The 24005-nt window shown below is 45.6% G+C and overlaps 1 protein-coding gene across 2 annotated transcripts in view; it reads right to left on the bottom strand.

Annotated features, from left to right (window-relative positions):
* TMEFF2 (transmembrane protein with EGF like and two follistatin like domains 2) overlaps nt 1-22936 on the bottom strand; it is a 134342-nt gene extending 111406 nt beyond the window's left edge. For both annotated transcript variants that reach the window (XM_074910674.1, XM_074910673.1), the window contains exons 1-4: nt 22637-22936; nt 21101-21210; nt 14946-15075; nt 12179-12205 (exon numbers count right to left, since the gene is read on the bottom strand). In XM_074910674.1, the coding sequence (XP_074766775.1) occupies nt 12179-12205; nt 14946-15075; nt 21101-21210; nt 22637-22817 (448 nt within the window). In that variant the 5' untranslated portion in view covers nt 22818-22936. The remainder of the gene's footprint in view (nt 1-12178; nt 12206-14945; nt 15076-21100; nt 21211-22636) is intronic.
* Nucleotides 22937-24005: the final 1069 nt, after the last annotated feature.

Here is a 24005-nt window from a genome sequence, read left to right on the forward strand (position 1 = left end):
TCTAGTTCTCATCCCCCTGCCATGGGCAGGGACACCTTCTACTAGACCAGGTTGCTCACAGCCCCGTCCAACCTGGCCTGGAACACTGCCAGGGAGGGGGCAGCCACAGCTGCTCTGGGCAACCTGTGCCAGGGCCTCACCACCCTCACAGGGAAGAATTTCTTCATTGAATCGAATCTAAATCCACCCTCTGACAGTTTAAAGCCATTACCCCTCATCCTATCCCTACCCTCCCTGATGCAGAGTCCCTCCCCATCTTTCCTGTAGCCCGTTTCAGCACTGGAAGGCCGCTATAAGGTCTCCCTGGAGCCTTCTCTGCTTCAGGTTGAACCACCCCAACTCCCAGCCTGTCCTTGTAAGAGAGATGCTCCAGCCCCATCATCATCATCTTTGTGGCCTCCTCTGGACCCACTCAAGCAGGTCCATTCCTTCTTATGTTGGTGCCCCCAGAGCTGGACACACTACTGCAGGGGGGGTCTCACAAGAGTGGAATAGAGGGGGAGAATCCCCTCCCTTGCCCTGCTGGCCACACTTCTCTTGGTGCAGCCCAGCACACGGTTGGCTTTCTGGGCTGCGAGCGCACATTGCTGGCTCACAGTCAGTTTTCCATCCACCAGTACACCCAGGTCCTTCTCCGCGGGGCTGCTCTCAATCCACTCATGGCCCAGCCTGTATCTGTGCTTGGGATTGCCCCAACCCATGTGCAGGACCTTGCCCTTGGCCTTGCTGAACTTCATGAGGTTTGCCTGGTCCCACCTCTCCAGACTGTCCAGGTCCCTCTCGATGGCACATCCCTTCCCTCCAGCCTGTTGACCGCATCACACATTTCCAGCATGGATACTCAGGTGAATCACCACCGATCCTGGCACATCAGGTCATAGGAAGAGAGACAGGACACCAAGGAGGAGGGCCACTGCCCCACTGAAGCTTCTCACACAGACAGGGCAGGGGAACCTGCACATTCTCCATGACACCCTGTGCTTTGGGGCCAAGTGACCACCTGAGAGGGGACAGCACTGCCGTGCTATGCAGTAGGAAGCTGGAGGCAGGAGCCAGGTGACAGAGGCTTATACTCACCATGGGAAAGCTCACAATCTGGCAAATACTCAAGTCCTGTAAGTCTTGGGGATTGTTGCACAAGGGCAGGGGAGTATTCTGCACATTGCTAGCAAAAGCCTTTAGAGAGCCAAGGAAGAAAGAAAAGACTAACAAAAACTTTTAAAAATATTTGAGAAAACCTGTGCCAAAATCTCCTTAGATGTGTATCCATGACTAAGCATAAGAACTAAATTGTTGCTGCTGTACAGAGGGTACTGCTTGCTGGTCACGGTCTAAAAGCACTGATGCAGCAATAAATAAGCACAGCTTAATTGCTGAGAAGCTTACATATTAATAGCAGAATTTTCGGCCAGAAACATGTGAAAGTCTGTAGGCTTTGGAGCAGTAAAATAGAATTGGGGCCGTATGGTGGCAGAACAAAGTCTGCTGAAGAGTGTTGTATTTTCTGCCTTTGATAGGGGACTTTCCAGAGCTGTCAGCTGAGCTGCAGAATTAGAAACCTGACATTGCAGCAGTCAGTTTTTAGATTCCAAGCTGTTCAAATTACTTGTCTCCAGGGAGGAATATCTAGCGCACAGGAATCAATAGTGAAACAGGTAAAGATGCCAGTGTACAGGGGCAGCCACCCCAACACCACGCCCCAGACATCCAGTCTACTGAATCTACTGAAAAGTCGTGGGAGAGGATGATGGAAAAACCTGCTCCCTCTTTGAGTAAGTACAGGAGAGATGCTATAGACTATTCATTACATTTGTGAGATGGCAGCTGGATTATATTTGATTCCACATTACAGATTGATATTCCATACGCCCTCAGTTCACACTATGCCCGTGCTCCAAGCCACTTGCTGAAGAGATTATAAAAGAGCCTATTTTATCATATCTTCACCTCTGAATGCATTACAAGTGACATCACTTAATTTTAGCTAATCTGAACAGCTAATTAGATGTAAAGAGATTGAAAAATTGTACACACAGGACAACTCATTTTTCAAAATGCCACTAATGTAAATAAACCTGAGTCCATCAATTTACTTCAACATTTGTCTAAATGAATTACAGCATAGACTTGTCCTGCAGTGGCCTTGTGATTCATATAACTGGCCCCCTCCTCTTTTGATGAAGATCTCAGGCACTGTACAAAAGAATAAACTATTTGTTTATCAAGGCTCTATTATAACAAAGATGAAGATGCCTCTCCCTCTGAATCTAGTAGACGACTGTATAAGCCAAAGCAATTACAGCCTACTCTGGTACCTTCTCTCTCACCTCTCAAACCCATCACATACACTAATAGATCAAAGCTCTTTGTTATAACAGAGAGAAATCAACTTATATTTAATCATGATCAATAGGGGTTCCAACTTCAGAGCTCTTCAGGTGCAATGTTCCCCTCTGCTCTTGCCCCCTTACACCAGGAGAAATGGGAAGGAAAAGGATCCTGGACAGATCCTCCAGAGATAGCTGGTGATCCTCCTCAGGAATCCCTCCAAGCACCAACTGGGGGTAGACCAGTAATTACACTGGGAATCAGAGCAGCACTGCAGAATAGAAAGAAGCCCAAAGGGGCCTGTCATCACTCAGATGAGATCGGGAACTGATGAACTTACCCAGTGCCAGACAACATAAAGAAGTCTTAGGATGAAATGCAGCATAGCGTGGCCTATTTTTAAATACAGAGCAATTAGCAGAGCATTATGCATGAGGTTTTCCACTTGCTACTAAAGCCCACATCTCTTCCATTACCTGCATATGTAAATGTACACAATGAGATGGGAGAGGGCAGAGAGAAAAACACTTGTGTGCATTTTGAAATGAACAAATGTATCCACATAATCAATCCCTTTCCAGACTACTTAACACAGAAATCTTGCTGAATAAAATAGGCTAAACTCAGCCTATTTCATGTGTAAACTAATTTATGGTACCTAGAATCAAGGGTCCACTGAGCATCTGTTGTGACCTCCCACACGACAGAGGCTCCAGATTTTCAAATTCATCCTTGTTTGAGCAGAGCAATGTAGACATGCAAGTGTCAAAACCTCAAGTGACACAGAATCCTACATAACTTCTAATGACTTACTTCTATGTGTTACTGCCTTCATTTACAAACACGCATCTAAACTGTACTCTGAGTTTGTCTAGCTTTAATTGCATCTCATTAGACCTTTGTCTGTCAGCATAAAGAGCCCTGCTGCTCATTTGTGTTCCCCACACTGGTACTTAATCAAGACCTACACACCCCTTTCCTTTCCCTTGACAAAGCTAAGGGTATCAAAGCTTTCGTGGAAAAGTTTACTTGCCAGCCACTGCCCTCAGCTGTGCACAGCCTTCTCCCCTGCTTCTCAGTACCTCTGGAGCTGCAGGTACCACTTCCAGTAAAGGTGGAGGTAACTGAAATCCTTACCCTTGCTTAAGAGTCTGCTTCCAAAATACACCAGGATAACAGAGGCCCTTTGGTCCGTTGTGTTTGCAAAGGTTTCTCACACGAGCCCACTAACTACCAAGACTCCATCTTTCTTTGTGGCATCACTGTTTCCAGGGGAATTTCCACATCTCACTCCTCTGGTTTCCTTGTCTTTGTTCTATGGTGGTGGCTTTACATTTGGCCACATCAGAAGGCCTGCTCTTGTATTAGTGTATCTGGTAAATCAGATTGGGTTGTGTCAGTGAACTGTTTGTTTCTCACTTCCTCAGTTATATCTGCTGAGAACTTGATCAATGAGGAAAGAAAAAGCTCACCTAGGTCACTAGTAAAACACATAAATAAATAGCATGTGGCTGATCTCTATGCTGTCTGTCTAATAATGATAAATCCACTTATAACTACATTGTGAAAGGCAGTTTTTACTCCACTAATTGTGTACCACGTTAATTTTGCATGATTCTTGTTCCTTAATCATAGTGTCATGTAGCAGCATGCCAAACACTTTACTGACATTCACATACACTACATCAATATTGTTGTCTTTATCAAGCAAACTTGTAGCTTCATAAATAACATTTCAATTAGTTGACAAAATCTATTACATCAGCCCATATTGCTCAGCATTAGTTCTCATTTATTTCTTTATTAAGCAGGTCTGGGTCTGCATGTCCTGCTTTACTTCAATCAATGTCAGACTGACATGCCTATAAATATGTGGATTTTTTTCCCCCTATCCTTTTTAATATGACACACCCACATTCTCACAGACCTTTAGAACTTTTGCATGTTCTTAGATTTATCAAAACCCAATGTTAAGTTCTTAACTAGCTCTCCCTAAATTCCTGCCTACAAGATATCCTGCCAAGGTAAAAAAGGGAGCTGCATTTTAATGGGTTTAAATAGCCACCATCATTATCTAACTCCCATGCAGCTGGAACCAATGAGATCAAGAAGTCCAAGGCATTAAAAAAAAAAAAATCATGTGAAATATCATGGAAGTGGTTTGACCTCTTCTTCCTAAATCATGGTATTTTCAAAATGCAGTTTGGAGTTCTCCCTGCTGTTGAGCACTTTTGGGCTTCTATTCAAGTATTCTCCTGAGTAATGAGGACTTAAAATGTTTTATGTGTTTTAAATGAAAAACTAAGCATCTTGTATAACACTATTGAAAAACCTGAGCTGAAAGGCTTGTGGCAACATCTTAAGAACTGGTAGCACTGTACCATAAAATTTTAACTTGTCTGGATTTGATTATGAACTGTTCTGGATTCTTGCTTGCACCACACTCATTAAACTTGTCCTGCACGTGCATCTACATAAAGTAGGTGGCAATCGCCAGTTTGCTAAGTGTCTGAGAATCAGTCATGCCCTTCCTGAGATAAACTCCCACCGACTTCAAAGACAGCAGGCAAGATTTCTGGTTTCATTTCACAAACTCCGCAAGGAAAGAAAGCCTCTTAGACAAAAGGGAATTTAAACATCCACTGCAAAACATATTACATTTGCCAGATGCAGTTGAGGCCTGAAATGTAAGAGTTAAAGAAAAGTGAGTACATGAACCTTGAGAAAGACTTGGCAGTTTTCATCCCATTTCTTCAAGATCTCATGAGAGCATCTAACAAAATCCTATGTCATGCCAGAAACAGTTCAAAGCAAGCGCATAGTGAATCAGCTTCTTCAATCACTAAACCACAGAATATATAATTAAGAGATGCACAAAGATCTGAAGAAATTCTGGTCACTCCAAGGCTGCCTCGGGTCCCACTTGTGCAAGACATCCACATTCAGAAGAAAACTTTAAAACTGACAGCATTGAAGCATGTGATAAAAATTAGGCATGTGCCTGAACACATGCTCTTGCCCTATGAAGCAAGGTGCTCGCTGTGAGCGAGGTAGAACCATCTGAAAACTTGAGGAGCACTTTTCTTCCCTAAGGAAGAACTCCCTGCATAGGAAAGCGAAACAGTGGGCTAGATTCGCCTCTCACTGTCATCACAGCTAATCTCCAGTGACTCCACAGTTGTCAAAAGGAAAATTAATCCAGGTTTACAGAGATGTAGCAGACACATCTAGTCCACTATGTGTCTGTTTCGTTGTGTTTACAGTAACAGACCAATAAATGAGTATTAGTGATCAAATGCCCCTTTTTAATCTGTTTGCTGAAGTATCATAGGATTTGCTTGCTGGTTTGATGACTTAGTTATTTGTGGATTTACAGATTGCACATGATTAGACAGCATATTTTGGATTTTTTTTTTTCCTCTGTTTTGATGTGAACAGGCAATTGTGACTTTTAAAGCAAAAACAGAGCATCCTCAGTATTTTCTGATGTAGGTGAGCATCTTCTGTTCACAGTCTCCTTGTATAGCTCTGAACTACTTAAAAGAAGTGCTAAAACCCACAAAGGACTGCATAATTTAGGAAAGAGCCTATGAATAGATGTCATTGCTACTTCTCGCCTACAAAAGTCTGTGGATCTTTATGGCATCTTCTATTCATTTTCTCCAGTTTTGCATGAATGGCTGAAAATGGGCCACATATCATTCACTATGGGTCAACTCTTTCCCATGGTATTTCTCAGTGTTGAGAGTCTGCTTGATGGGACCTGTGCATTCACACCAAGGACTTTGGCCCATTAATACAACAAAGCAAGTGCAGGGATAAAAAGCATCACTTCTAATTGGATTTTTGCATTCTAACTTCAGAAGCAGTAGAAGCAGAAAGTGAAACATAGGCAGAACCCAGGCAACTAAATCCAAATCCAGTATCTCCCAGACTGGTGCTTGATATATAACCCTGGAGAACTTCAAGTTCATAGGAGCTGTGGGGATTTGCTGGAACATCTCAGTCAGGCAGGGTCGATTAGCTCTCTACTTAGCTCAAATGACAGGCTGAGAGGAATCCAAAGGCTGCTATTCCTGCCATTCCCATACCTCTCTAGGATTTCCAAAACCACTAATGCATCCTACCCAGCCCAGAATGCCCACGGCTGGGGCCTAAAAGTTCAGCACTTTGCGAATGCCCATGTGCTTCTCATCTAGTCAACAAAAACATAGGGACTTCTTCCCTTCTTAATTTTTAAGGGCCACAAAGAGACATTAACTGCCTTTTCCTGACCTAACTCTTACAGAGGTCAGATGTGCAACAGCCCTGAACTAAAAGTCATGTAATCATGTTAGGGCAGTGAAGAGCCTGAGCTAATAAACCCAGCCTTTTACAGAGCTTATTGGTTTGGGCTCAGTGCCATGCTGAGGTTAACAAGGTAAAACCCTGTTTAACAAAGGAGACGTATATTTGACCATCCACAGTCAGGTGAATCATTTAAGATTTAAACGTGCCCTCCAGAGGTATTTACCCAGTCAGTGCACGTTGCTTATAGTTGATTCTGTACCTTCTGATGCTGCTTTAAATTACACCTCCCAAATTAAATTAGAGTAGGAGAAGCTTTCCTATTGCCTCATTGCAGTTGATGATAGCACATGGGGTCAGCAGATAACTCTAAATTCACGAGAGAAATCTCTATCACCCGTTACACCCAGGCAAAGAAAGGACGGGATCTGTAGCTCAAAATATGGATTCCCTTTCTTTCAGAGGTTAAACTAGAACACTTTCAGTATTTTCCCATATATTGAGAACATGTGTGTATGTGTGTGTTTATCGGTATTGCATTTTATACACTGCTTCATTCAAAGCAATATACACTCCAGCTTTTACGGTGTATTTTGGCTCGAGTGTTATTGCTAGGACAGTGTTTACAGCAATATTCATTGTGTTCTGCATAGCCCTGCCCATCAATCAACATTGTAATAAAGCAGAAAGGGAAATCAGTGGAAAAGCAGCAGAGCTGCTGAATTCAAGTTAGTCATACAAAACCAGCATGGAGACAAGTACAAATGCAACTGGGTCAAAGTAGCCATTTGCCTGTCAATTAAAGAAAGATACATGTGCTGCATTATAGTCTGCCTTAAAAAATAATTTAGTCTTCAAAGTGTTAATTTTTTTCCTCCCTATTTTCTCTGAGTTAATGTTTCAAGATGACTGCTGCTCCATACAGATTTATATTATGTGTGTGTTTACTTACACATTTCTAAGCCAACAGGAAAGGCAGACCAGAATTCCAAATCTATCATTAAATCTACATGTTGGCACCCACAAAGAGCTGCAGGACTTCAATTTTTCTGGATAAGATTGAAGGGATAAATTGAAAGAACAAACAAACAAACAAAGCCACTCTCATCCTTACAATACACACACAAAATGAGGGAGAAAGACCAAAGGGGGAAAAGAAGATGGCTTGTAAGGTTATTGATCTCCAGGTTTGTCTAAAAAATTAGGAATAATTTTAAAAGCAGTATTATCTCAGATTCTTTCTGGATTACATATGGGTCTGCTGACAACAGCGTGGTTCAAAGGACACAGCACAGGTTTGGCTCCGAAAGCAGCATGTGTTAGTCCCAATTCAGCTGCTGAAGTGTGGTGCGACTTCCAGCTTTGCCTAACTCGGATATCCAGACTCTGCTTCACAGATTTTTTTCTTTCCCTCACTGTAAAAAAGTGCCTCACAGTATGAGGGTGTACGACACCAGAGTCTTAATCTTATAATTAGTGCCTCTAGATGCTACTGTAAAATAAATGGTGACAATGATATTGATGAATTATGATTTCTTTCTTTATTCTGCTTTAGTCTAGATCATAAAGAATTAACATAAAATTCAAACTAGGGTAAGATCTGTGTACCCAGGGGCCCCATGCAATTCCCACTGAACTCTTGAATGGAAATTGAATGAGGCTCTGAAACTAATTCAACGTAGGTGTTTCTGTGCTGCCGTGCTGAGGATCACAGCAACACCTAGTGCGATAGTCACCCACAGTAAATCCATCGGACTATGAATGCAAGTCAATCAACAGAGCTAAGAATACAGATAATGCAGGGAGGGGAAAGAAGTGTTCAATGTAAGAAAGAAACCAAGGAGAGATGTTCTTAGCACATTAAGAGCTATAATGAAATACTGCATCTTGAGTTTGTCGCTGTTTGAAGGAAGCTAGGAAACGAGCAAGAATTCATTATAAAGCTGCTCAAGACCAAAACATGAATCACTGGCTTCTAAAAAAACCCAGTTGTCTAGAGAACAGCGTAGATGAAAATGAATGGAATCTCTTTAAATTACTCTCTGTATAAACTCTTTCACATTCATTCTTTCTGCCATTGATTAGTATCTTTCTGGGATATGGGTTTTTAAGTAATTCCACACCATACTCCTCGCTTCTGCAATCAAAACACAGAAACGGCTCTTGATTCTGCATTTTTAGTCTTCATTTACAGGGAAAAATGTCTTCTGCAGTAAGGAACCTGAACACCTACTGTTCTTACCCATTTACTGGATATCCCCAAAAGTGCCTGCTGAAGGCTCAGTAATCAAATGAGATTAAGATTTCTCCATCACTTTACAAATAAGGGGACTTTTGTACGCTATTGCTGCATTAAAAAAAAAAAAAAAAAGTATTAAAATCACCTCTGGAAAGCCCTCAAGATCTTTGAAGTGCTAAGAAGCTGAGATGTCTGTGATCCCAGCATCCCTGACAGGAAAGCAGAAAACCCCAAATTCCAAACAATAAATTGAGAAGACTTCCCTTGCAAAAACCAAGGTAGCAACACATGGAAGAGAAACATGGCAGGCAAAACATGGCCCCTGGTTGTCCTGTTCCTGCTCTGTCCAGTTTCCTAAGAAAATGAGGTTTGCATGACCACACGGTGTGTCTGTGTATGTCTGACCACTGCACCAACCCCTTTCCAGCAATTTCTGAACCCTTAATCAATTATAATTTAATGTGACAAGAGATCCATCGAGGGAGAAACAGTACTGAGAGCTGAACTGGTGTCAGTCATGGGGGAAACCACCTCAAAGCGAGAAAATTGACATGTTCTAAGAACCTGAAAAACATGATGTCCTCTACTAGTCCAAAATTTGAGTTAATTTCCCATTAGATGTGTACCTTATCAGACCAAGGAAATCCAACCACAAGATAGAATTCCGTTGCTTCCCTCATCTCACAGCTTGCAGAGTGATACACAAACCCACTAGCAGAACCCATGAGAATAATATGGGGAGACTCTGGTAAGAAGCAACATCCTTTCCTACCTACAAGAGTTGAGAGGTAGAGATTCCTGCTGCTAAGGACAGTTCTCAGCAATTCAGACTGAAGAATCGGCCCTTATACGTGTCTTCAAGAAGTCCCACCGACTCTGTCTTTTTAACCAGAGCCTCTTAATCTTGCACACAGTGGCCCCTCAGGGCTCCCAGCCTGGGTCTCCCTGGCTGCAAGAAACCTCCCAAAGAGAGACCACAACAGCCACACAAACCTGAGTCTTGCCAGAAAGTCTGCCAGCTCTGAAAAACACAACATACAGACGCAACACAGAGCAAACAGCAATGCTGCGCAAGCCTGTGTCCTGCCAGCACTCCAATGGCAACAAGAAACGCAGCAAATCACCAAGAGAATGGCTGTTCCTAGGGGTTCCTAGAGTCCAAGACACCTCAGGTACCTCACTGAAAATACCTCAGCATCCAGCACAGCCCCATTCTGCTGATTTAGGCAGAGGTACGGCCAGCTGGGAGGGTTCCTATGGCTGTAGTTTTGCAAAAAACTATGCTGGATTGGTTAAGAGTTTGTAAACCTAGACTGCTTGAAGAAGCGTAAGAAAGGAAAACTTTCACAGAAGCAGAAAACACACAGACTGCCTAAGACCTCAGGCTTCTCATAGAAAAACATCCCACTCATGATTGTTGGAGTGGATTTTACAAGACTTACTGTGATGACATTGAAAATTTATTACAGCTTTTACAACAAGACTGTGTCTAGTAAAGAGTGATGTACTGACAACATTTACTTGGCTGGATTTAGCTTCTTAGGACACATAAATATACTTTTGTACTTTAAGAACAGCCATAGCTGCCTACTAAATCTTCAATAATACAAGGCAGCTTTGTAGACCTTTAAACACACGCACCAACTTGGTTCTGTCTCCTTCACAAATCTGCTTCCTTACTATCATGCCCAGTCAGTCCCTAAGGTCCTGTTCTGATCACCTTTTGTCAATTTTAGCTTTTAAAATGAAACTCTTTGGAAATCATGTTTTTAAATTCCTATGCTTTTTGAGTATGGAATTCATTACTTTTAGAAAGTGGCCAAATTTGTTTCCCCACCTCCCCACTTATAAAACAAACTGGAAATCTTATGTGTTTTCCTTCATACATACATGATGAATTTTGTGCAACTCCATTTGAAAACTGATTTATTGACCATATGCATGAAAACCCCATCATCATCATAAATACAAAATTAATTGTAGATTTCTGTTAAGCACTGAATAAGGAACAGTTTAAAAAGACAATTTAAAAGGACATTAGAATAAAATAGGAATATCTGGACAAAATTTTTGAAAACAAACAACAATATTTTAGGTTGTAGTTTCTAGAAAACCAGATTTGAAGCATGTTAATGTGTCCTGATTTCCAGAAAGCAGAATGAGTCCAATATTGGAAAATTGGGTCTCTCGCAAGTGCCTCATGCTCGTGCTGTTGACCACTTCATAGGTAAAAATAATCTTTACCTACACACTGCACTCTCTAATATACCGGTTACCAAAACTACACAAGGACTAGGTGATATTTTACGAAACAATGGGACTGCACTTGAAAAACCTGAATCCCGGCAGGACCAGGCATAAAACTGGGTAAGAGCCCAGACCTGCTGTCCGTGTCTTATGCAGAAAGCTGGCTCAGCTCCTGGTGGCTGGCCCAGCCAGAGGAGCCCAGCGGCATCCCAGCCTGATGCTGACCTCACCCTTCCCCTGCTATGGAGCTCCTAGAGCTTACCCAGGGGGCTTGGGCAGAAAGGAGGGTAAACCTTCCACAGCCACCCAAACTAGCCTTGGCCCTCCTAGTTCCAAGAGAAGCCTGACCCACCAGCCCCAGCATTCAAGTAGCTCCCCAAAGTCATGTTTCCTGACCCAAGGAAGGGCACTACCCAGACCCAACACTTCTACTTCCAAGAAGGATCAGTCACAACCCTTAGGACCAGTGTTAAACCAGCAAACCCATAAATGACCGCACCTAAGAAATAAAAAAAAACCAACCCCAAACTTAAATGCAAGTTTGCCTACACTTTACAGTATCCCCTGTATGCAGCAAATAGTTTGGACTGTTTCCATGTTCATTTTTGCTGCTGTTGTTCTTATAAAAACATTGTTCCTTCCCTGTGGCATTTCTTCATATCTTTGAAAGAATGCTCTCTGTTACCACAAAATATTTGGCTTGAATCCTCCAGTGAGGAAGAGCCAAGGGTTTGGCTCATGTTTTAAAAACAGAAAAAATATTACTCCAAACATAAAACAAATGAGTGCAATTGTAACAGTAGATGGAGATAGAGCTCCTAGCACAACCTATGAATAATTCCAAGTCCTATTAGAAGTAACACAGCTTTCTGAGTTTCCCTAGAAAACACCATGTCATTGTTAGGTTCCAGCTTGACTAAAATGCAAAATATCACTTTTATTTTCAGAGAAAAAGCTAAATGAAAAACAGTATGCAGTGTAACAACTAAACTGCAAAGCATATCCACTTACAATCTGAAATTGTGAAAGACAATGTGTGTACACATAAGCACAGAGACATTAAAAGATGACTCTTACCTCCGTCCCCAGATCCTGAGCCAGCATCTGAGAAAAGAACAGAAAGAAATTTATATTCATGTGCTACAGTATGTCCTCTAAGCATGCAAAGCAAGACTGTTAAGTGTACTGCAGCGTACCTTACGTTTGATGTCATTTCTGGGTAAATTATAGAGATCTAATCCGAACATAGTTCACTCAAACCATCTTTTTCATGTCTCAACTCTTTTTCTTTAAAGTCTCTATGTCAGACTAAAATAACATAAGCCCTGGAGTGCTGTAATGTCCTCATAAGCCTCTGCCTCGTTTTGTTGTACTGAGAGTGATAAAGCTTTTTTCCCCAACAGTTGTGCAAAGTTACTTCACTTGGCCACTACTAAACCCTCACCAAAGAGAAATTTTTAAACCCATTTGTTTGAGGCCATACCAATTGAAAATTCATGTCATTATCTTTACAAGACAGTGACATCTCATCAGATCATAACTAGTTGGAATAAACCATTAAAATTACTATTAGTCAATGTCTTTAGATAATTTTTCTTGAGGTTATTGCTGAGTTTCAAAAATGATTGCTTTATCTTTATTTTTCTTCTGGTAGATGTTCTGTTGGCTGGAATGACGAGAGTCACAAATTTAGAAAGCGCAGCATCACAAAATTGTCAAGCCTGGAGCTTCATTATGAAACTTTCTAGGCAAGGCAAAGCACAGAACTGCACACACATGTAGGGTTACCAAAAATAATCCGTAAGAGGAGTTTCTTTTGCTGGGAAGGGAGGGTGGTTGTTGTCCCATCCTCCCCCTTAGTGGAGGCGTTATCCATTTATCAACATCAAGATTAACAGAAAGAGTTTGGAAAGGCTGCTTTGGGATCCAATTACCCTGTGAACTGTTAGATCTAATTTACTGATATAGCAAGGTCTGGTGGCTTGTACATGACATCATTGCTCCAAATTAAAAAAAAAAAAAAAAAAGGAAACCCTTTATTTAAATAAACCTGTCACAAGAATGGCTTAAAATGGCAGCACAGGACAGATGCAAAAGGGGGCTGGAAAACAGAACAGAAAATGATGGCATTTTCCCAGTGACCATCTTCTGCATTTTTCTCATCTGATTTTCTGCCCTGATGCTCCTTCCCAAACGAGCAACTGAGGAAAGAGGAAAGCAAGGGGTCTTCCTTACAGTGCTCTCATGGCTCTGGGAAGCACTGCTTTTCCAGGTGTGCCAGGTCTCCCCAGCACAGAGAAGGAAACCAATGCCTCCTGTCACCTGCTTCCCACAATGAACTACCATGTTCTCTGGCTCTTTGGAGGAAAAGGACCTCGTGTCTCTCCTCCTGCCAGTCACGGCCAGGGGTGCTGCTCACTGCTGGACCTCCCAGCAGCCCAGGTCTCTGCTGGGGGTCCTGTGCACCCTCTCTCTGCCCACTTCCACAGGGAAAACCTGAGGTACGTGGCTGCTCCCTTCTATGCTGAGCCTCCTTCTTTGGAGAAGGAAAAAGAGGTCAAAGGTCAAGACTTCCAGAAAGCCCCTTTTTTTTCTTCTCCTTCTCTGTTTCCAAAATCCCCAATGTATTTCAGAGAGAATGCTTCCAACACGGGCATTGCCAGTAGATGAGCAAGTTAAAGATGTAGCAACGCACTAAAATTATCCCTTCAATCAAAAAGTTTGAACCAAAAAAGACCAGTTGTTGTGCTGAGAGAATTTACTAAGTTGAACAAATCCTATGCCACAATAGGCTCTGTCAGTCTGAGCTCCATTTAATAACAATTTATAGACAAAAAAATTGCAGCATGTGTTTTTTCCCCTCTTGAAAATTGTCAGGTAACAGCTTCAGAGAGGAACAACATTTCCAGGGAAAGTAGTTTATTTTCTCTCAGGTGTACAAAACACAAAATTATGGCACTGCAAAAAGTTTGTCTAACGCACTTTTTATTGACTCCTCCATCCTCAGTCAAGAAAACTTCTGCTTTAAGTTTAAAGAATTCTCTCAAGAACAAAGACTTACTCCTCCTGCTCTTTTCAAGTTAACTGCACTGCCCACCTCTAACAGATACTGAGCACAAAAGAAAAACATCAAGAACTCCTGCACATAAGCAACTCAGTTTTCCTGAGTGATTTTGCACATTCACCTTTCTAGCCGTTTCATAAAAGCAGATACAAATAGCTCACAATGCTCAGAGTTAAGCAAAGATGTCTCAAATGCCAGTCGGTTTTCACATATGCTCTTTAATGAATTCTTTCAACAAGTCCAGAAAAAAACCCTGTTGCACAGACTTGTCCGTTAAATGCGTTTTGGGCCAAATCTTCAGTTGGTATTAACTGGAAGAGCTCATTACAACCGGTGGTCTATTGAATCATACCACCTGGGAATCCGGCCCTATGTGCATAAGGAAAAACCTGGATTGCAGGCAATAATACTCCAGTTCTGTCTCTCCAGATTATGGAGAGGTTTGTGGTAATCCAGATGCCCATTTATCAGACATCTGCTCATTTAATCCGCTTCCAGTTACTTGTGGTAACAGCTCAGAAGTTTATGCAGTGTAAAGGATGGTCAGGGGCACAAGACACATATTAGAAACAGAAATCAACTTCTGTGCTGCGCTCTTCCAAACAGTGTCAAGGTAGACTGTGAGCCTATGCTAAATTAGTTACTTGAAAGGGAAGGATGGCAGCAACTTCTCATGCAAAGAATTCAAAGCAGGGATTCAAACGGCTTTTGCCATCCACAGGTTATTTTATCCGGGGGCATGGCAAGGTCCGCAGGCAGCCCAGAGTGCATCATACATACCAGTCGCACACGACCCTTCGGACACCAGGAGTATTTCGCTCTGCTGCTTGCAGGCAGCCTGTTTCAAGTAGCATTCATTCTGGTAAGTGTCGCCGTTGGAGCCGCACACGGGCACGTAGTCATTGTTACACTGATGGGAACGGACAGAGAGCAGCAGCGTTAGTCACACCAGTGGGGTGGCACAGCATCCATTTGGGTGCCCCTCCCGCCCCCTTCCAGTATTAAAACCCCAGGAAGACAACTGAGAAACACTGACCCTCCTCTTCACCTTTACAGCTACCAGGGGAGAGGAAGGGGGATTTTTGAAAACATAATCTGAATGGACAAAGCATTCAATAACTGCTCCCAGTAAAGCGAGAGCAAGGTGGGGGCATTCCTGGGGAAGGCATATGGGCAAGGCAAACAGCTCCTCACATCTGCAATAGCAGCTCATGTGTTTCCACTGGATGGCTACAGACAAATTTTAACAAACAATTTGTAAAAAAGGCTGGTTTCTCCTCTCCTCCTGCACATACACGCACACCCTCACTGCTAGAGACAGTTGTTTGCATACGCAGAAGTGTCTGCCTGTGCGTGTATAACTCTCCAAGTTCTTAGCTATAATTAGAACTGATTGGACAGAGGGAAGTGATTTCTGAGAGACCTAAGATCAAAACCTATCCCTCTTTCTGAAGAGACATTTCTGTTCCCAGCGAGCTGCAGCTGGGATGCTCTACGAAGGTCCAAGCTCTCCTTGCGGCGGCCAGAGGGCAGGAGCAGCAGCACCGCAGCCATCTCGCCAAGGAGCACAGAAGTTACTCTCACCATGCACCCTGCCTTTGGCTTGAACTCCTGCTCAGCTCTGCAAACTACGCGCTTTGTTCCTTCTACCACTGAAAGACAGCTTTACCCTCTCTCTTGTTCATTTTAATAAAAATAATTCCATTTTATATTGAAAATTAGGCAACCTACCGGGTGCAGTTATCGTAAGATAATCACACTCGGAGGCTTAGAAATACTTGGATGTACCCTGTACATGGTAATTATACCAGGGATATGATTATCTCATGATTACCGTACTCCTGGTATGCCTCATTGTTTAATTATAACAAATGGAATGATCACAATTATTATTTACAAATTCTCACCTCTGCTTAAATCCAAGTAAAAATTAAAAAGAAATCATACTTCCTATTTAGCTGTATTATGCCACAAAGTGTCTAAGGTATGTTCATCAGGCACAATGTAAAATGCAGGACTGAAATCCCTAGGATACAAACATCAAATATGCTTCGAAGTGAATGACTACAGAAGTGATTAACACAAACAATTGCATAGATTGCATTAATTGCAGGCCTCCACACAGAGCAGCTGCCAAGAAATTATTCATAGTTGGTCAGAGTGACATTTTGATTGGGCCAAATCAAATGACATTTTCCTTATGCATTGTATTTTCTTAAATCTTCCCAAGCTGCTGCCCACCCTCAGTGCTCTCTTCCTTTGGAACAAGAAAACAAACCAGCAGCCACAACAGTAGAAATCCTCTCCTTTTGCTCTTAACAAAAGGCTCCTCCACACAGATATTTTAAACAGTTGATTAAAAAGTGTTTCTATGCTATTTTCACCATTATGTTCCAAATCCGAGCAATGTTCCATGCAGAAAATGCCAACCTCATCCAGAAGCTCAACAGCAGTCGATGGAGGCTGATCTGGAATACTAAACTGGACAATTAACACGATCATGTAAAAATTTTTAAAGCATGAAGGATCAAATCACGCTTGCGTTAGACATACTATCTGCTTGTCACCCACGGGACTTTTTGCCAGAGTAATCTGTGACGGATTTGGTCCGAAGTGTCTCAACAGGCTCTATTACATGTAGAAACAATGTTGAATCCTGTTCCCAAGAAACCCAGTGGCAAACTCTCTGCTGGTTTTGCCCAGAGTAAGGGACGATCTTTTACACTGACTCAGCTGCAAGTCTGAAAGGCCAGACAGCCCTGCATTAACAGCATACAGCATCAAGAGTGAAATCCTGATCCACAGAAACGAGTGCCAGAGCTGCTATGATCTAGGCTGGAACTTCTTCCAAAGCCTGGCGATTTTAAAATGCATTTGAGAGACACCAGGGCCCCGGGAAGGATTAACTCTTCTGGTAGAAGTTTCCTCATCTCTTCTGTGGCTCCTGCCACACTCAAACTTGGCTTCGGCCAGTGGAGGTGGAGGGTACTACATGATAAGCACAGTCGTGATGCATCCTTTTCTTTATCAAACTGTGCTGGTCAAAGATGTATTTCTTCATCTGCTGCCTACTTTTCCCACCACTGTCTTCAGACAACTAGTATTCAGATGGACTAGGCAGTAGCCACCAGGAACAAAAGAAGTGAGATTTTCCAGATGGGTCCTGCCTTGGCTTTGAGCTGGGATCTCTCTCAAAGCCACCAGGAAACCGTAGTAAAGTTACCCAGGAAAGAAAACAAGACCACCAATGAGAAGGTTGTGATGCTACCCACCAGCATCCTAACCTGCTAGAGTTAGAATCCTGTACTTGACCATGCTGAATCCTGTACTCGCAGCTCTTCATGGTCATAAAATACTTCTTGCTAATACTAGAAAAATAGTAGACATTGTCAGTTTCCTCAGTCTAGCGACATATTTTTGACATTGGTTTAGGGTTCAAGAGACCAAGACCTAGATGTGGGAATGATTCTCCATCCCTCAAGTAAGGGTAGATCAAGCACTCGGCAAAATTCATGTCAAAACTCCCACTAAAACCAGCAGCATAGTTCCATTCTGTCCATTTCCCTCTATACATTCCTGTTTTTAAAACACAGCTGTAGAGCAGGAAAACGGAGTTATCCAGTTCAGCCCAGTATCCATCAAAGGCTGCCTTCCTCAGCACTACCAGCCTCGAGTGCCCACTGTCAGAGCCAGGGACAAACCAGCTTTGCAAGTGTTGGGGTCAGTGCTGGGCATAAGGTTTGTTTTCTAAAGAAAATGGCAACGTGGGTAACTCCTCCTCCTGGTAACACTGTTAAAGGTTTTGACCTCCTCCTACTCTCCTGGATTAACTACTCCCAAAACGCCACCTGTCTTGAACCAAGTAGCACAAAAATATATTCTGGAAATACAACCTAAAGCTGCAAGTTGGCCAGGTGATGTTCCAGCCCCACAAACATGGAAGCATGTGAGGGATTCAACATGCATGAAAACAGGACTCCTTCCTCACGTAAAGAACAGTGAATGTCCACAGTCTTGGTGACTAAAGAGAAAAGACATGAAACATTGCTGGAAATACCCTAGTATATTTTTGGATACGTTCATGAAATCTAAGAGGGAAGAGAACCCAGGCTGCCAGACCTATGGCTTTGGGCAGACTGGGGTACAGACCCCAGCGAGCCATGCCTCTAGCCACATGCCCACTGGCACAGCTCTGCACCTCCTGGTGGTTTGCTCAGTGCAGGGAGGAGATGGGTGGTGGTACTCCCACACTCAGCCCCACTGCTGGAGTCAGCACGGACCCAGTGCCCTCCCTCCCTGCCAGCACCAAGGTCTGGGCTCGCCCTGAGCAGGGGACAGGTCTGCATTTACTGATCAGAGCGGGACACGGTGTTTTCCAATGCAATACATGTCTCATCGTGAGGAGTCAGTGAATGGGCTCTCATTTTGCAGCATAGCCCGACAAGAGAGCCAAACAATATGAATCCCTTTCTCAGCGCACGCCTGCTGGCTCTCCAGGGATCGGAGCCTAACTCAGGTGTTCCAGAGCAGTCGGATCATATTTGCCCTTTGAAATAAAAAATAAATTAATTTTAACTCCGCTTGGACAGACACGATGCATCTGTGATTCTGTTTTGAAAAAACCCAAACCAAGATTGCAGCAGCCCTGCTCCCCACTTCTGCTCCTCTCAGCCCCTCAAGACACAGGCTGGCCAGCCCTGGACTTTTCAACAGTACGGAGGCAAAATTAGCTTTCCAGCCCTGTCTATTCTCTCAAGCTGCAGTTAAAGCCCCTGGCAAATTCTGGAGCAAACATAAAAAGTAATTATAGTGATGAGGAGTCTGCTATTGATTTGCTCACTATCACCCCAGAGAGCTGTCACTGAAACAGGGGACCTGAATTCTGATGGAGGACCCCCTTACTCATGACATAAATTACCTGGCCAGCTCTGCCTTACTCGGCCAGCCTCAGACTCCGCACTAGAAATTAATTTTCTACTCTGGTGGCATATCTTTTGGGCTTGTCACATTGTCCACTGATGTTGCAAGAGAAGCTAACATCCCCCCAAGCTCTGCCTGTATCAAAGCGGACGCGTCTGACTACAGAAGCCCCCGGCACCACACCGCCCTTTGCATCACTGGCACAGGATCAGCCACAGGTAATTTGCCCTCCAAGGTCACAGTCAGCCCTGCGGCTCCACAGAGGGCTCAAATCAAGATAAAGAGCTCCAAGTGTTTACAGGGCCTGATCCAAAGGCCACTGAAACCAAAGATTACTGCTGATTTCAACCCATTTATTAGTGATCTGGCCCACAGTTGCCCAGCTCATTCTTTTGATCTCATTTACATACTCACATACTAATTATCTGATTTCCTTAAATCTGTTTCAGCTGCCCCCTACAGAAGTGCTCTACTCAGCATAAATACAGCATTCACCTCTCAAAGAGGAGACAACACGGCCCAGAGAGGTTTACTTAGCTTTATTTACCATGAATGACCAGGGACCAGGATCCTACCTTGGGAAAACAGCACTCCCAATACCTTCTTCCCTGTCTATAGCAGCCTCCGAGTTTGCTCATTCTAGGCTATGAGTCTACCACGTTATGCCAAATGGCAACACCGAACTGGGACAAAAGACAAGACCCAAGCGCTCTCTGTGGCTGCTCTAACTTCCCAACGCTCACAGCACATCTGCCCTAGCTTACCATCAGGCAATGGGACAAGTCACAGACGTTCTACTGCATTACTACATTTTTCTTAGAAAGAGAAAACAGACCAACCCTTAAATCACTGCACATGCTGAGCCAAGGCAAATGCTCAAAACAGCATTCTCACATTGAATTTCTGATTGCACGCAAACTAGAAATAGAATTTAAAAAAACCCACGGTCAATATGAATTCTTTTCCAAAGTGGGAAACACGAGCACTTCATCAAACAACTGTCTTATTACAGAAAACGCCTTCTTTGTTTTAAATGAAGGAATTTATCACTCGGGTTTGTTCTCCGAAGACACATTTGGCTCTAGAAATATAAATGGTACTTGTCATGCTTCAAAGCAAATAGTCTATCAAAGCTCAATAATAAATTAATCATTACAGATGTGCACAATCTTGAACTGTGCACTGTTTGGCCTGCTTTACTCTAAACATTCAAATCAGTGTTACAAGTTCCACAACTTCACAGATCCCCATTAAAATGCAAGAAACCACAGGGACATAAACATACATACAACACGTGCTGGTACATGCTTAAAACCCCTTTAATTTGTTCAGTTTTTATTCAGGTCATTATGTAAAGCGCAGCTGTTTTGTGAGTTGGCTAAAACATATTAAATGGAATCCTTCATAATGAAACCGTCTGACTTGGAGAATGCCTGAGGTTTAGATGTAGCTGCAAGAAGGAGAGACAAGAAATAGAAGGAAAAACCCCTACGACTCAGTAATAGGGCCCCTAAAACTATATAAAACCTAAAGGAAGCTCCATGATTTTGGAACAGAGGGATTGCTCCTTAATCTGATCAGCTGGGCAGATAAACAGGCAGAAGCATTGTCACTATGCAGCCCTTCCTGAAAATACTGCATAAGCACATTACAGATCCATTTCTTTAACTAGATCAGAACTCCGAATACAATAAGCCATGATCTGTATCAGAAATGAATTTAGAAAGGACTCTAAATCCTTGTTAAAAGGGCAGAGACAAAAAATAAGAAATGCACAACCTGAAACCACAGACCCGAAGGGACATTTAAAGCCACAGCATCTGCATTTTCCCAGACAAACTTATGTCTTCTTGACACCAGTTGGTTTTCCTGCCAGCTTTTACACATGCTGCCAGGTTTTCCCTCTAACTTGCCTGCACGTAGAGAAATAAATTGCCAAGTGATAGGTTATAAAGGGAGATCCTTGATTTGTATTCTCATTAGTGAATTAGAGAATGAAATATCAATCTTCTTACCTTGAACTGACAGACACAAGTCACACTGTCTCCAATCCTTAAACACTCCCCATCAAATTTACAGGTATTGGTGTCGCAGAGAAAGAGATCATTTTCTCTGTCATCGTAACCTCAAATGTAAAGAGGGGGAAAAAAAAAAAAAAATGTCAGCTTTGGTCTAGCGAGAGGAACAATACGGGATGATTGCATTTTAATGCACACAGCACAACCACCTTGTTGATGAAACGATAGAGTCCAGATTTTCTTTTGTCCTTCCCTGTCCTTAGTTTTCCACTTTTTCTCTTGTTTCTCCCTCAATCTTTCTTTTAGTCCTTATTCCCTCCCCACTATCTCACACACTTTTTTTGTCTATTACACAGACCCTGTTTCCTCAAAAGTGACCCGGTAATTATGCTATTTCATGGCTCTGGGTTGGAAATGTCATCAACTTATCCCCATCCGATCGCAAATCTGTTGGACAAAAGTCCAAATTGGAATTTCTCCAGCCCGTGATGCAACAAAGCCCCCAATAATAAAGACAAACAGGCTGTGTGTTTTCCGTGATGGTCTGCCTGATCCCAATGAAGATTGATCACCTCTAAGTTAACCGGAGAAGTGCCAGGTTCCCCACAAGCCGCTGAGTGAACCTAGCTCTTTGCCTTCATTTTCTCCAGGAAAAACCAACAGATCTGAAGATTCAGTTCACGAATACAAGCATGAATTTCAGATTTCGCTAGCTGACTTCACACTCCAACAGCGTGCGGCAAGGTATTAAACAAAAAAGCTGTATCAGACTCCAAACCCATTAGGATCTAAATCCATCGATTTTTTTTTTTTTTTTTTAAAAAAAACCCCAAAACACAACACATCCGAGCGCTCTTAACCATATCGCTACACGTTCAAAATGAGAGCTTACAGTGGAAATTCCGCCCGGATCTCACGTATTCTGTGCGAGGCACACGTTACCCCAAATAACGCCCTTTCCCGGGGAAGGCTATCACTGTCTAATTTCAGAACTACTTCACATGTCGGAGCAGGGCCGGCTGCTGACCCACACAGGAAACTCATTAGAAAGGTCAGCCCGACTTTAAGGACCAGGCGGCGGGTTCCCGGCGCGGCGGTGCCCGTCCCCGGCTTCGCCGGCCGCTCGGTGCGCACGGACGCGGCCGCCGCAGGCTGCGCACACGCGGCCCGGCTCCCGCTCCCCGCGGCCGCCCGCCGACTTGCCCCGTTCACGCGCGGAGTTGCGCACCGGCGGGAGCCGAGCCGAGCCGCTCCCCGCCGCGGGGGAGCCGCCCGCAGCCGCGGCGCTGCGCACCGGCGGAGGGCGCGGCTGCCGCGCCCGGCCCTACCGAGCGGGGGACAACGGGGCGCCCGGGGACTGCGGCCACGCCGGGCAGGGCGGCGAGCCCCGACGCCCCGGACTTTTTGGCTCGTCTCTCGGCGCGTATTCAGCGGGACGCGGCATCGCCCTCTGAAGTTGCCTCCCTCCCCCGCGCAACTTGGAGCGCCCGGCGGGGCACGGCGGGGCCGGGCGCGGGGTGCTGCGGGGCTTACCGGAGCAGTTCCAGCCGGTGGGCGTCTGGCAGTCGCTTAAGGAGGTAGGGAAGGCCGCCAGCTTATCGGGGCGGGCGAGGACGAGCAGCACGGCGGGCAGCAGCAGCCAGCAGCAGCAGTCGCAGAGCGTCCAGCCGCCGCCGCCGCACTGCCGGGGCGGGGAGGGCTCCCAGGGCACCATGACTTCCTAACTCAACTCTCCGGCGGCGGCGGCGTGCCCCCCGGGCGGCGCGGCGGGCGGCAGGGACGGGCGGCGGGGCCGCTGGGCATCCCGGGGCCCCGGCCGGCGGCGGGTCAGCGAGCGGCGGCCGAGCGCGGGCGCGACGCTGGGGCGAGCGGCGGAGCCCGGCGGGGCGGCACGGGGGTGCGGGCGGCGGCGGGGCGGGGAGCGGCTGCCATAGGGGCCGGGCGGCGGGGAGCGGGGGGAGGGCGCGGAGGGGCCGCCGCCGCGCAGCCGCCGCCGCCGCCGCCTGCCCCGCTCTGCCGCCCGCATCCCTCTGCGCGGGGGAAGCAGCAGGTCCCGGCCCGCCGCGTCACGTGCCGCCGCCGCGCCGCCCCCATTGGCCGAGCGGGATGCGGGGCCCGGCGGGCGGGGCCGCCGCTGCGCCCCGCGGGCAGCGCCCGGGGCCGGGCCGGAGACCGGGCCGGGGGCGCCGCGCCCGCCCTCGGCACCCCCGCGCCCGGGACGACCGCCGCGCCGCAGCGGGGACACGGGCACCCCCGACGGGGCGGGGGCCGGGCAGCGCCGCGCCGCTCCCCGCCCTGCGCGCCCCCGTCGCCCCCCGGCCGGCGCGGAGCCGCAGGTGGCAGCTCCTCGCTCACCTGGGTGCGCGGGCGTCCGCAGACGCGGCACATATTCCTCCTTCCCCCCCCCCGCTACGCGCCCGGGCGCTGCTGAAGTTGCTGGCCGCGCACCCTGGGGCCGGTATTTAATCACGCGCGGATGCGACGTTAGGAAAATAAAACACCACCACGGCCGCGGGGTCTGGAGCGGGCACACGGCCGGCGAGGTGACGAGGGGGAGAAACGAGCGCAGCGCGGGGGGGGGGAGAGGGAGATCCTGCCTAGCGCCGGCAGGCAGCGGCCAAGGGCTTGCCGGACTGCAGCACCAACCCCGCGAGGGAGCCGGAGGAAAAAAAGCACCATCACGGCGGCACGGAGGGCTGCTCAGCCCCCCACGCCTAACATGCGCTCGGGGGGCGCGGAAGCCCCGGGGCTGCGGGAGCCGCCTCCCCCGCTGCGCCCTTCGCCGCGGATCCTTCTCCTCCTCTTCTCCGGAGCTTGAGTTTTGGGGGGCGGTGGGGACTCCCCCACCCTGCCGGGGCGACGGGAACACAGCAGCAGTCGGTCGTCGTTCCGTCCGTCTGCC

The sequence above is a fragment of the Athene noctua genome, chromosome 7, assembly GCF_965140245.1.
Source record: "Athene noctua chromosome 7, bAthNoc1.hap1.1, whole genome shotgun sequence".
NCBI lineage: Eukaryota > Metazoa > Chordata > Aves > Strigiformes > Strigidae > Athene > Athene noctua.